The following is a 15173-nucleotide window of genomic DNA, read 5'->3' as shown; positions in this document are numbered from 1 at the left end:
TAGACCTTAGACTTTTTCTAGAGGGCCAAATCCAAGATGGCCTAATTGAAAAATTTACTTTTGAACGAAAGCACCTAGAATCATGTATGAAGACACATGATTGTGTAAGTCGACCACGAGAATTCGATTCTGCCCATAGAAAAGGTCTAAGGTCTATAGATGTCAAATCAATATATTTTATGTATTTTAGATAATGCAATGCTTTCTGTATTCCAACAAGACAAATACATCTTCCTCACCAACCCAGTCTCTGCTTTAATACACTTCCTGCAACAACTCCTGCATTGCGGGATTCCAGAGTGAGATTTCTGTTTGAGCCAGACTGTAGTGAAAGAAATAGAAGAGTCTTCAGACTCTCATATTATAACAGTCTGAGCCTGCCAGTGGCGATTACATTGCAGCCTGCTTTGCGGCTGCCGGCTGAAGCGATCTCCCTCAATACTCGATCAATTAACGTTTTTTTTGTCTCCATTATTCATTTCCACACAACGGAAAGAGACAGAGTGCAGGGTGTGGGAGTAGCAGCCAGCCGCACCAAGGTCATCGGCCGAGGTGCTTGAGAAGCCGTTGCTATGGTGATGAGATAGAGTGGGGCATTTTGAACCATAGTTTGATTTGGGTCAGAGGTGCCACTGCCGTTGCCATAGTAACCGTCATGAGAGAGAGAGAGAGAGAGAGAGAGAGAGAGAGAGAGAGAGAGAGAGAGAGAGAGAGTTCGACATCGCGAGACTTGAAGACGGTAAGCTGTGAATTCTTCAGAAGACTAACCAGACTAGGACACGAAGCTGACACGTAGGGACGTTGACAGAGAGACAGCAGAACGCAACGAGATCGCTAGCTTCGGCTAACAGGGAAGGCTTTTGGCTAACCACTAGGCCTCAACCATCATCGAGCTGATAGCAGGAGAGACCGGTAGAATTAAGGAATTCAATACACTTTTCAAAGACTTTCAGAACAGTTTCCATCTTGAGGATATGTTTATGGAATAATCATAACGTTTGAAGGAAAGGTATCACGTCTCCAGTGTGTCGTTTTCTTCTGAGTCGGATGCATTAACGGGGGATATAGAGTGTACCAGCCAGTACGATGAGTAAGATATAAACAACACAACGCAGAAACTTCAGGGAACCACAGGTGACAAGTTAATTACTGGCTGATAACCCTGAAAATCCAACAATACATAACTGTATTCTATTTCATCCTTCCTTTAAGCACTGGATGACTCATACCAACAGAGTCACAAGGAATCTCGAGTACGTACTTCCTCATAGAGTAGAAGCAGAGGACCATGCCCAATGGATGGGAGGTGGCAACGTTCACTTTGTAGAACCGGAGAATGTGCCTGGTGATGCCCACGAGGCTGCGGGCAGATAGGTCTCCAGGGGCACTGCCATCAGGGCTGCCCATGATGTGGAGACACTGCTGGTAGAATGGCACCTTACACCTGATGGCAGGGGGCAGTTGCGTGGGAAATCCACAATCCAGCTCCTTGATTTCAGTGACCCCATGACCTTTTCTCTAGAGATAGGAGCATCAGGTGCACCAGTGAAGCCTCAGGCCAAAGCAAAGAGCCCCCGGTGTGAGGAGACATTCATCCTGTGTTACTTGTGAAACAACACAAGAGGAACACAGCCTCAGCACAATGCTTACCTACTGAGCAGCAGCATCCTTTAAAAAGGATTTATGAGCATTATTGTATATTTTCTTTATTACCGTTATTGACATTTGATGTAGGTTTACCTTCGACTTCCTGGTGACATTGTCCGGCAGTGTGGTTACAAGGGTAGAGCTCCGTGACTCATGATCGGAAGATCACCTGTCGAGCTCTGGTCAAGGCCGTTGTGGGAAAGCGATGTTGTTATCCAGCAGAGAGTACTCTGTCCTCTGGACTTGACAGTAACAATGCCCCTGTTACGGTGATAGGGACACCATATGGTTGCAGAGTCCTTCGGGTGCCGTCCTTCGGATGAGACGTTAAACTAAGGTCCCGACTGAATTCGGTCATTAACACTTTGATTGCCCAACCCGAGTTTTCTCGGGTTTACCCCCCGCGGGTTGAATGCCCACTCACGAGAATTCTCGTATTTTCTCGTTTTTTTATTTATTAGCGATCTGAAATCATATTTCATCAACCGAGTCTACCGTTGGCAATTCAGCCACTCCAGGCGCTCAGATGTGAAAAAGCGCCCCCTATCATCTCCCAGATGGTAATTCACCCTTTTGGATTGAACTCAATGAAAACGAATGAAAAAAAAAATCCCTGACTCCACATTTTACTTCTCACTCACGCAGCCGGGGTCGATCAGCTCCACTAGTGAGCCTCAGAGCAGCGGGGATTATGTGTTTTTACAGTATACACAGTGAATCAATAAAAGGATAGATTTTTTCTAATGGCGATCAGGAATTAGAATAATCCATTTGGATACCATCTGATCTCCGGTAAGGAATCTATGTCACCAGTCTTAGGATAATCAGACTCGTTTTCACGGAGATATAAGCTTTTATGTGATTATGTGATATGGCTGATTGACTGTGCGAGCGGTCAGGAAATAGGAGAATCGACTTTCAGCTCACGGCCAGAGCGTGCATGCGTACACATACTATCGATAATCTAGCGTTTATTTGAAAACGATTCATAAATAGGCCGAAAAATTACAACGTTCTAGAATATTCCAGTAAAGGGCGATTATCATGGAATGTCTTCATTTTCCATGAAAACAAGTGCTTTTCAAAATGCTAGAAAACGGAAATGAAGCGATAAAAAAACAATCTGCTACGACAATGTTGACTGGAAAATGAGTCTTTGATAAGCGACGGGCAGATTAGACACATAATTTAAAACATAGATTAGGCGATATTAACGTTAACATTGAAGTGGTGCTGGGCATTCAAGGAGGTAAAAAGGAATTAAGCTTGGGCAGTGAAAGTGTTAAAGAACCCAGGGCGTCTATCGCAAATAGTAGGGGGCTCCCAGACGTTTCTGGCCTAATTCCCAATCAGGTCTCTTAACATCGAGGCCACCTAATCATCCCTCCCCCTTAAATGGCTGATATTAATCCCTGTCTCCTGAGCCTGTGTGTAGTGTGAAGGTTGGGTGCTACATAGTGGTGGTGAAGGAGGCAATTTCCACCCCACGTTATAAAGTGCTTTGAGTGTCTTGAAAAGCACTATATAAATGAAGTATGATATTTAGACTTGGTCCTCAAAAGATCCAACGATGAGCAATTCTCCCATTCCGCCTGCCTCAACTAGTTACAACAAGGGACATTCTAGGGGCTAAATCCAACTTGTCAAAAAAGATTGTGAGTCATATTTGATCTGCAACGTGTGGTCTGGCAGTTTGATCTGAAATTCACTTAACGGTACATGCTTGTGCACCACTGCTAGATAGGGATGTCCGATATTATCTGCCGATATTTGCATTCAAATGTAATAACGGAAAATATCGGTATCGGTTTTCAAAAAAAATATTATAATAATTTTTTATTTTTTTTTACATTTATTTAACCTTTATTTACCCATGCAAGCAAGTAAGAACAAAATCTTATTTTATTTATTGTCAAAAGTATGCATAATGTGTTAATTCCACGACAAGAGATAATGTTAATTACCTGAAATTAAATTATTCTGTTTTGGGGGGGGGGGGGGGGGGGGGGTATCGGTTGATATCGGTATCGGAAATTAAGAGTTGGACAATATCGGTATATCGGATATCGGTAAAAAAGCCAATATCGAATATCCCTACTGCTAGATGGTACAGGCTCATACACCACTGCTAGATGGTACAGGCTCATACACCACTGCTAGATGGTACAGGCTCATACACCACTGCTAGATGGTACAGGCTCATACACCACTGCTAGATGGTACAGGTTCATACACCACTGCTAGATGGTACAGGTCCATACACCACTGCTAGATGGTACAGGCTCATACACCACTGCTAGATGGTACAGGTTCATACACCACTGCTAGATGGTACAGGTTCATACACCACTGCTAGATGGTACAGGTCCATACACCACTGCTAGATGGTACAGGCTCATACACCACTGCTAGATGGTACAGGCTCATACACCACTGCTAGATGGTACAGGCTCTAACGCCACTGCTAGATGGTACAGGCTCTAACGCCACTGCTAGATGGTACAGGTTCATACACCACTGCTAGATGGTACAGGCTCATATGTCACTGCTAGATGGTACAGGCTCATACACCACTGCTAGATGGTACAGGCTCATACACCACTGCTAGATGGTACAGGCTCATACACCACTGCTAGATGGTACAGGTTCATACACCACTGCTAGATGGTACAGGCTCATACACCACTGCTAGATGGTACAGGCTCATACACCACTGCTAGATGGTACAGGTCCATACACCACTGCTAGATGGTACAGGTTCATACACCACTGCTAGATGGTACAGGTTCATACACCACTGCTAGATGGTACAGGCTCATACACCACTGCTAGATGGTACAGGTCCATACACCACTGCTAGATGGTACAGGTTCATACACCACTGCTAGATGGTACAGGTTCATACACCACTGCTAGATGGTACAGGCTCATACACCACTGCTAGATGGTACAGGCTCTAACGCCACTGCTAGATGGTACATGCTCATACACCACTGCTAGATGGTACAGGCTCATACACCACTGCTAGATGGTACATGCTCATACACCACTGCTAGATGGTACAACATGCTCATACACCACTGCTAGATGGTACAGGCTCTAACGCCACTGCTAGATGGTGCACAGAAACAGTCCTTTGAGAACAGAACTGAAACAGAGGGGTATAGAGGTTGCTAGAATGCATAATCTGAGTGGGTTATCTTTTCCAGCAAAGAAACTTCAAAGACATGTTTAGGGGACCTCAAAGACCTAAACTACTAAATATGTCCCATTTAAAGAAAATGTACTTGCCTTTGAAGAAATCTAGATACAAGGCAGTAACCTGGGCGTCACCCTTGACTCCACACTTTCATTTCACTCCCACATCAAATCCGTCACCAAGTCTGCCTTCTACCACCTCAAAAACATCTCCCGTCTCCGACCCTCACTCTCAGACTCTGTGGCTGAGACCCTGATCCACTCATTCATCACCTCCCGGTTGGACTACTGTAATGGAGTCCTGTTCGGGGTACCCAGCAAAGCCCCAGTATGTTCAGAACTCAGCTGCCAGGGTTCTCACTCACACCAAGCCCTGGCAGCACATCACCCCCACCCTCATCCACCTCCACTGGCTTCCAGTCAAGTTCCGCATCACCTTCAAGCTCCTGCTCCTCACCTACAAGTCCATCCATGACCTCGCCCCCCGATACCTGTCTGATCTCCTCCACCAGTACACTCCATCCCGGAATCTACGATCCTCTGATCTGGGTCTCCTCTCCATCCCTCGCACCAGGTTACGGACTTTTGGGGACAGAGCCTTCAGCGTGGCGTCCCCTACCCTCTGGAACTCTCTCCCCCCTGAAATCCGCAACGCCCCAACCCTGGACACCTTCAAATCCGCTCTAAAAACACACCTCTTCACCAAGGCTTTTCCCCATCAGTTAGTTTAGATTAGGTCCATTATCCCTTACCTTCCCTCATCCCCCCTCCCCCCCCCCCTATTTTCCTTGCCCTATTTTTTGTCCTGATTGTGAAGCGACATTGGGTTCTATGAAAGGCGCTATATAAATTTGATCTATTATTATTATTATTATTATTATTATTATTATTAAGCCATTTTGGGCTACATTGTTTGTGGTTGTTATTGTAACGGTGAACCTTTAATTCAATCACTACTGCATAATGACAAGACAGCTTGGTGGACTGACATAGCGTTAGACTGCTGTGATACAGTATAGAATACTTCAAGCATGTCTAAACCGTTCTCAGAGTGAAGTCCATCGTACTACTGTACTACAAGAGCACAGCCTTGTCTAACTATTAATGCTGCGCCATGTTTATACATTATGGCCTGTTGTTATGGTTTGTAACCGACCCCAATCGCACAACACAAGACAGGTATGAGAGTAAGCCAAAACAGGGCAAATATTTATTAAAGAACAAAAAGCGGCACAGTCCCTTTAAGGGAAAACACAAAAACACTAGAGTCAAGGAAATATGGAAAATACGGCACTGTGCCTTTAAGAGGCGAACAGGCTAAGGGACTAAGGCTAAGGGCCAGGGCTAAGGTCCAGGGCTAAGTGTCAGGGCCAGGACCAGGGGCACTGGAGAGGGGGACAGGGACAGAGGCCCGGAGAGGCGGGCTGGAGACAGGGACAGAGAACAGGGTAAGGCCTTGGACAGGGCGAGGGCCAGAGCTGCTTACAGGGATGAGGACAGGGTTCCGACGGCGGAGGCCTGGCACGGGGACAGGGGCCCGACGGCGGAGGCCTGGCACGGGAACAGGGGCCCGACGGCGGATGCCTGGCACGGGGACAGGGGCCCGACGGCGGAGGCCTGGCACGGGGACAGGGGCCCGACAGCGGAGGCCTGGTACGAAGACAGGGGCCCGACAGCGGAGGCCGGGGGGAAGAGGCGCCATCCTCCCGTGGAAATAGGGAGCGATGACGCGCCGACTTGACGTCTGGAGTGGGAACACTGGAAAACCTCCCGTAGAGAATTAGAGAGCGAAGACGGTGTCCCACTCCAGGCACGGAGATCCTCTTCCTCCTCCTCGGGTGCTGCAGACGGGCAGCGCAGAACAAAGGGGGTCCCAGGGGACCGGGATGGGAACACGCCATCCTCCCGTGGAATACTAGGGAGCGACGACGAGCCTGGGTCCAAGGGGAACGGGATGGGAACACGCCGTCCTCCCGTGGAATACTAGGGAGCGACGACGAGCCTCACCCCAGGAACGAGGATCACGAAGAGACGCCTTCCTCCCGTGGAATCGGGAGCGATGACGAGCCGCCTTGACGTCTGGAGTGGGAACACTGGAAAACCTCCCGTAGAGAATTAGAGAGCGAAGACGGTGTCCCACTCCAGGCAAACGGCGACAGGTGGTGACGGCTGGGCCGTCGTCTCACGCCGGAGACGCGGCAGGTGATGGTAACGTCCAGAACTCCATGAACAATGAACACAGATACAGAGTCCAGAACACAGAACGACCCGCCAAGGACTGGAGGGGAGTCTGCAACCTAAGTACTCTCCAGCAGATTGCAAACTCCCAACAGGTGCGTGAGGGTAGAGGAACAGAATGTCCAAGGGTGGGGACTGGTGAAGAGTAGGAGGCAGGCAAAAGTTCTCACAAGGGTGGGGGCTGGTGAAGAGAGTAGACAGGGAAAAGCTCAGGGAACAGGCGAATCCTCACACATGTTCTAAATCAAACCTGTCTCTAGTATATGAAAGCTGCACATGGTAAGATTTTTAAAATTAAATGTATTCAAATGTCCCTGTATTTAATGCTGCACTTACTAACAACTAATAGTAGGCTATAACAATGTGTCCTGAGAAAGACTGAATAATAAAAATCATTTTACAATACATTAATAACATATTTGCTAGGGATCATGGGCACAGTTATTCAACTATTCAAAATGACGTAGGTAATTTACTGTAGGTTGACCAGAGTCCTCCATCGGGCACAACAAATGTGCAACTGAACTTCAAAATCACTGTTACCCCGAAGTGAAACTGCTGCTGCACTGCTGCTCTGATGTGATTGTGATTGTGATTGGTTGAGCTTTTCTATACGAGCTCCTGGGAGGTTATTAGACACAGTCTCTCAATCTGGCAACATACTGTATATCCGCCATTGGAAAGCCTTACTTAGTTTGTGCATGTCACTATGACCAAACACAGTGGGAGAGATGATTAAAACGGGAGTGTTAGCAGGTATGCTGTAGTTTACAAAAGGCAAAGTCAACCATTCACAAACACATTCTACATAAGGCTTGTGTTTGACACACACTGCCTTCAAATCATTTAGTTTTGTTTTATGATGACATAAGAAAGAACAATTCTAAGAATTATGCATAGTAATTATGTCTTTAAAACAATCCACACATAGGGGTGTCTAAACCTTGCTCTCTTTAGACAAAGTATCAAATGAATATGAATATGAATATGGTTGTGAATATCACACGGCAGTGACGGCACACAGGCATCAAATGAAGATTAAACGTTGGATCAATGGTAACAGAGAGAACTGCCTGTGTATCGTCATTTACCGTGGTTTGTATTTACAGATGCTTATTTCTATTTAACACGGTGTGGTTCAGAGTTGTTCCCCCCTCAGGGCAGCAACACAGCAGGGACGTGGGCAGCAACATGGAGCATGTGTAAAACATCTCGCCTCTTTGTTTCGTCCTTGTGACTCGGGCGCTGAAAATGGCTTGTTCTGCTTCATCAATAATTGATGTGGAGATGGTCATCAAGATCCAGATTACGTAACTCACTTCTCTCACACTCTCTTGGAATTTCCATGCTGTAGGTCCCCGCCTGAAAGCAGAGACCAGGCTAAGAAAGGATTGTGGTTTCTTAAGCCACGGCCATTTACATCTACATTTACGTTCATTTAGCTGACGCTTTCATCCAAAGTGACTGACAACTTGTGTAAAACAAGTCAGCCGGAGGGGTAGGCCTCTGGCGGATAAGGGTCAGTGGTATTTGTCACATAGTGTCGAACTTCGTGTCGTCATGTTGAAAGCATTTTATCAGTGAATCAAAGTTGCAAAGAAAATATATATCGAGACACTAAAATCAAAGTTATACTAAGCAAGTTTTAGGATGGGTGTTGACTAACAACCACAATCGTTTTTTCGAGTGCAGTAGTTTCATCCCAGGGATAATAACCAAAATCTAAACATTTGACGTCAAGAATAACAGCATATTTGGTCAGTAACCACTCCTGACTTGTTTACGTTGGAGATCCAGCATGGGATCCTTGCATTAAACTCTGCATGTACTTTGCATATTATGTTTTTATTGTTGCAATCAGTGTGACCATGGCCTTAAGGTTATGCCATTAAAGCCTCAATCTGTGGACTATACAAATGTGTGGTATATTCACATACATTCTTTAAGTGTGGAGCTGGAGACATGGTGTGGATAATGAGTCCAGTCACACATGGTGACGCAGACAAGGTCATTCGTCTTCACCTCAGGGGGAGAGAGAGAGAAAGAGAGAGAGAGAGAGAGAGAGAGAGAGAGAGAGAGAGAGAGAGGAGAGAGAGAGAGGGAGAGATAGAGAGAGAGAGAGAGAGAGAGAGAGAGAGAGAGAGAGAGAGAGAGAGAGAGAGGACACACACAAGGCTATATGGAATAATCATATAGAAGCTTTTCACACAATGTTTACAATGTTTTTCCCTCCATGTTGGATCTTTATCACAAGTCACAGTGGAATGGTAACACCATGCTGTTCCAGTCACCTACTCGACCACTTTTGAAAGTGGTTACCAACGGTTACTGGCATGTTGGAAGAGAGAAAACGATGCCTCTATTCCCGTCTGCCATCTGTTACACTATACTGTCCCCCTGAGGTGCAGCAAGAACAGAAACACCAGCAACACTTCTTCTTCTTTGGATACATACTAGTAATGGATTATAATGAGGTTTTTGTGAATATATCAAAATAAACCACAGATGATGGTAGGACTGGGAGGTATACTGAATATAAAGGAATGCCGCCATGAATCCATGCAAGGGTATGGATTTTGACTATACTGTTGTATATAAAAGATATATATATATATAGGCTATATATACATACTGTATGTTTTTAAGTGAATCATAAAAAAAGATGCCTTGCAGCAGTATTAAAAAGTAAAATAAAATAGACTATGCCAATTGTATTACAAGATAAAGATATAAAAAAAAGAGGTCATATCACATTGTAATTTGAACTGGAAAACTATACTGTCAAATACTGTTATACGGCCAAAACTAGGGATGCACCGATCCGACTTTTTCAGTCCCGATACTGATACCGATACCTGGGATTTGGGTATTGGCCGATACCGAGTACCGATCCGATACCCTTGTTCAATTAATAAACTGTATGCCTCACTGTGTGGAAGAGACTGGGATCATTCATCAGGCATGACTTTACATTACTTTCCTTAGTGAAACAAAATGTAACAAATTAACACATAGATATAAATGTACTGAATTGTTATTTATAATTTAGTTATTATTATAATATATTTTTTTTAATACGATATATATATATATATATATATATATATATATATATATATATATATATATATATATATATATATATATATATATATATATATATATATATATATATATTTTACCAATACCCTATCCAGCTATTTTAGTCATATAGGGGCCGATATCCGATATCAATATCGGATCGGTGCATCCCTAGCCAAAACAAAAAAATATTGTGACATGATATTTTGGGTATATCGCCCAGCTCTAGATGGCATTTCCCTAGCGTGCAGTTCAGTGAGCAGCCATTTTTTCGCCATGGCATTCATAATTCATCCAGCCAACCCCCGATGCCCTAGTGCAGTGCTTCTCAAACTTTTCCTGTCAGGCCCCCCTTTGGCGGACCAAAATATTTTGGGCCCCCCCCCCCCCCCTCGCCCCAACAAAATAGTCATGAAATGGGCCATGTTTAAATTTATTGAAATAACACCAATATCGTGACCTTTCAAATTGGCCCTATATTTTGTTTTCAGAGCTGTCATGGATGAAAAGCCAGCTTCACACAGATACTGTATGTGGTGCTGAATGGTATCAACACCTTAACTGCTGCATCATGAGATACTTGGTGGGCCATGAGATGAGATACTTGGTACTCAGCACCACACCCTGAAACTAGCTCTCTAGGTGGTATCAGATGAGATTTCAAAGAGTTCTTCCAAGAGTTTTGATGGAGATGTGTCAGGAAGCTTTGTCTCAATGTTGTCTGTAAAGGTTTTTTTATCCAGAGTAACTTGGTGATCCTTTTCTGTTTTATTAAATAATGATTTTCAGATTTTGAGAAATGGTATTTTCATGGAGAACAGTGCAGCTGCAACAGATAGCACTTTAGTGATAATTTTCTGTAATCATTTTTTTTTACATTTTTTTTTTTAATCTCAAGGCCCCCCCTGTCATGCCTCTGCGCCCCCCCTGGGGGTCGCGCCCCCCACTTTGAGAAACACTGCCCTAGTGGGACCCTGGATGTGACTGCAACGGCTCAATACCGCCGCCTGGTGGATGGTCGGGCGAGTTACACTCTCGCAAAAACCGGAAGTGCCATCGGTGCATCGAGGAAATTCCTCCGGCAGTCACATCTCGCTATGGGACTCCTGACAGACACTATAGTACATATGGATCGCTTTCTAAACTTAATAATCTATATGATTTCAATGTTTATTGCGCCATACAAACCGGAAATGGACGTAGGCGATCGGCATAGAATAATTGGGATCTTTCACCACCAGTCTCATCGGCCCACGCCAGGCCACGTGAGCGGATCGGCGCGGCCGAGAAATCCGCTCTTCGCTCTTTAAAGCTTGGTCCGCTCCGCTAATCGCTCATGTTGACCCCGCCCCCAAGTCGCTCTCCGCTCGCTCCCCGCTCACCTTGAATCGAGCGCTCCCCGCTCCCCGCGCCAGATCGCTCGGCAGTTTTTTTTTTTTTTTTTTGAGCATGGTGTAAATTAGCTCAAACTACAACAGTCTACACCCCCTGGGCCCCTTAACAATTGTTTGTATTGAGCCGCATTGTAATTGTAGCCATTCTGCAATGTTAAATAACGTTGTTTATCCATTCACTAACTCTATTAAGCGATGATAGGCTAGCCGAGCCACAATGCTATGGTCGCTGCCATTAACGTTAGCATGTAAGCTAACGTCAACAACAATGGCGTCGATACTTTTTCTAACTGGAGTGAGTGTGGGCGTCTCTACAGTGACAAAGCCTAAACAGGATATCACAGGTTCACCCTTCTCATTGGTTGAAAATGGCCTTCATGTTTGTACATCGCCATCTGTTGCTTTGGCATTGTACTGCATGTATATTATTACATCAGTGTTAAACCACTGTGAGCGGCCTGGAGTGGATTGAAGCGGAGGAGAACTCTCGCTCCGGACGTCGCGCCGACTCATTTTAAAACCCACTCCTCGCTCACGTCAAAACCGGCCGCTCCGCGCCCCGCGCCGCTCACGCTCCGATCCGCTCACATGCACTGGCCCACGGTAAGGGGAATATAACGTTATTTTCAGCCCGATTGTTTATTCATTTCACTGAGTGCAAACCATCTGATCAATATATCACCCATACTACATAAAGCCGTTACTGATGATCAAGGAATTATAAACGACCCCCCCCCCCCTTTCCTCCACGCATGATGAAGCATAATGTATACCGATCATACACATTTGAATTTTTTAATATAGCGTGTATGGGAAAGAAATGGCAATCGATAATCTATCATATGCTTCAGGGCCTATAACTAGCGTTTTTGGAATTACAGCAGAAAAGATTAAAAACATACTTATATTCTCGAAGGTATTAACACAACAATGTATGAATGAAAAAGTATAACGTTCCCACATCCTGAACGATAGATAATCGATGTTGAATGGGCCATAGTAATGTCAATATAGCAATACAATTTAAAAAGTTATAGCCCTGCAAAGAAGGTAAACATCTCCATAGGCTTTTAACGGTGGCAGAGAGGGGTATGAGATGGGCACAATGCCCGGCGCTCAATGTGTTAACACCTAACCGACTCTGGTGTGTGGGCTCCAATAGAAACTCAGCATGGTTGACTGATCTGTGTCAACTAAGATTGTACACTGATGGGTGTCGACTTTAGCCTTGCCTCTCTAATGGAAAACTAAAGGGGAGTATCATGTGACACTGAATATTGCTCCTCAGCAAAAAAACAAATACAAATACATGCAGCTTTATAACTTGGCTACGTTCCCCACCACAGCTATAAAGTAAGAAATAACTACACACAATGCGATCACATTGTTATTCCTTATGAGGTCGCATCTATCTCTACTGTGTAACAAACGGTTTGTTACGTGTACTGTATGTGTTTTATCGTTATTCAGTGAAGGAAAAGCCTTTGTGATACAAAAGGACAGCTACTGTAGCATCAATCTTGGAAAGCACAAACAGATGTGAATTTGAACAGATGAAAAGAAACCTCGTCCTCATTAGGAGCCTAAAAGGTCAAGGTAAAAAAACAAAACAAACGCAGACAGTGAGTCGAGTCAATGTGGCAACGACTTTGCGCTCTTTGAGTTAATGGTACAAGTAACTTTGGTCTCTTTGAGTTAGTGGTACAACATGTAAAGTGCAGGTAGCAGGAGCCTTAAAGCCACATGAAGGTATTAAGGGAGAAAGGGGAGGGTGTGGGGGCAAGGGGAGTCATACCAACCTGCTTTCACTTCCTTGCTCCTTCTTCTCCCGGACCCTTAGCCACTTCCTCCACAGGAAGCGCTTGCGGCGTGGCGAGGCGCTGGGCGTGGAGCAGTTGGACCAGGTGGAGGGCGCATCCTCGTCGCTGGACGGCGTGATCTCGATGGAGGGCAGCTGAAGGTACTCCTTGGAGTCTGAGTGGAAGCGTGCCGCCAGGCGGGTGTTGGCCGTCTTCCCCCGCTCCCTCTCCCGCTCGCTGGGCACGTTCCTCATGCGCCGCATCTTGAAGCGCTTGCGTCGGAGCGTCGGCGTGGAGGAGCTGGACCGCACCGAGCCATCCGAGTAGCCCAGGGACTCGTGGGGGACGCTCACCTGGAGCGAAGGCAGCCGGAGTGTTTCGCTCATGGTCCCGACCGGCCCTCGCAGGTGTAAACAAGCCCCCTAATAATGCACTTCAGATCGGAGATCTGCTGTTCCACAGTTTGGAAGGCTAATCAGCAGGTAAAAGCCATGGATGTTGAGGTTCAGAGCTGGATGAAAGAGGCAACAAAGCTAGATACTTAACGCTATAATCCTCTGAAGCTTTCCTGGGGCTTGTTTTCAAGGTAAGACTGGAAATATGAGTAGACAAGCCCTTCCAAATATCCCAAGCCTGGCCCCGGCCTGGTCCCGCTCACACTTCAGGGCTGATATGCACCGTATCGGTCCAGTCGTTGGTTGACAGACTGTGAAGAGCACAGTCTCTCAGCAGTCAAGTCTCTCAGGCCAGAGGGGAGAGGGCTGGATATGATAACAAAGGGGTCGTCTGTTCTGGGTCCAGTAGATGAAACATGTATAAGGCTCTGTAACAGAACTCCTCGCTGGTTGTCCCCCGGGACTTCGCAGGCCAAGTTACACACACACACAAACACACACTCATACACTCACACATTCACTATGCTACCGTTCAGGCTCATACTGTAGCCTAGTTGCTGTCGCCAACACTAAAAAGGGGAAGGCAACAAGTGTCAACGCTTGAATATTGATGGTGACCAAAGTGATGAGATGAGTATAAAGGCTCCGGGTTTTATGTGTCGTCACTTTGCATTCATCTGTGAAGTCGCTCCAGGAGTAGGGGAGGCTCCAGGCGGATCCATTCTCCCGTCGGAGGTAGTCGTTCCTCTGGGAGGCTACAGTGGGTGGCTGGTCCCCTGGCACTGCAGTGTGCCACCTGCTCCACACGGTGACTGCCTACAGGTTAAGAGGGAGGTGATAGGGTTGCAAGGTATAGGCGAGGCTCAGGGTGATATGACACAGCAAAGCAGCCACAGACACATAAAGGCAGGCAGGCAGGCAGACAAGCAGGCAGGCAGGCAGGCACACAATTGTACACGCAGACACATCAATTAATGAGTAATCACCATGAAACACAGACACACAAACACATACACACCTCCTCCTTTGAATTAGATTCCCACGCTCATACTTGACTTGTTGCTAATTCACAGCCCTGGGCACTTTTCTCAGTCTCCATTGCCAACATCCACCACCACGCACCTGCCTAAAGGCCTCAATCCAAACAACTGGGAAGTCAACATGAATATCAATAACCAGATATCAATAAGGCTATGGACAATTACATGACCAATATTGCAGTGTCAGCTGATCTAAATCTATTAGTGGATAAGACTTGTTTAAGGAACCGGTTAGTTCTGACCTCATTAGGATCATCGAGCACCGTTTTCTATGACTAAAATCACATTTGGATTGTTAGTGTTCCATTCCAGCAGTGGGCATCATCAACGAGACCTCCGGGGGTTGTGGCTTTGCAGGACGTAATTGAACCCTTGCACTAA

The 15173-nt window shown here is 45.7% G+C and overlaps 1 protein-coding gene across 1 annotated transcript in view; it reads right to left on the bottom strand.

Annotated features, from left to right (window-relative positions):
* Positions 1–13743, bottom strand: part of gramd1bb (GRAM domain containing 1Bb) — a gene marked incomplete at both ends in the record, with an annotated part of 238915 nt that extends 225172 nt beyond the window's left edge. Inside the window, 1 exon segment of the mRNA XM_084319952.1 lies at positions 13358–13743. Within this exon segment, the coding sequence (XP_084176078.1) occupies positions 13358–13743 (386 nt within the window).
* Between the last annotated feature and the right edge of the window lie 1430 nt (positions 13744–15173).

This window comes from Notolepis coatsorum, assembly GCF_963971535.1.
Source record: "Notolepis coatsorum genome assembly, chromosome: 1".
NCBI lineage: Eukaryota > Metazoa > Chordata > Actinopteri > Aulopiformes > Paralepididae > Notolepis > Notolepis coatsorum.
The sequence above is the reverse complement of the archived record's forward strand: the minus strand, read 5'-3'. Positions and strand labels throughout refer to the sequence as shown.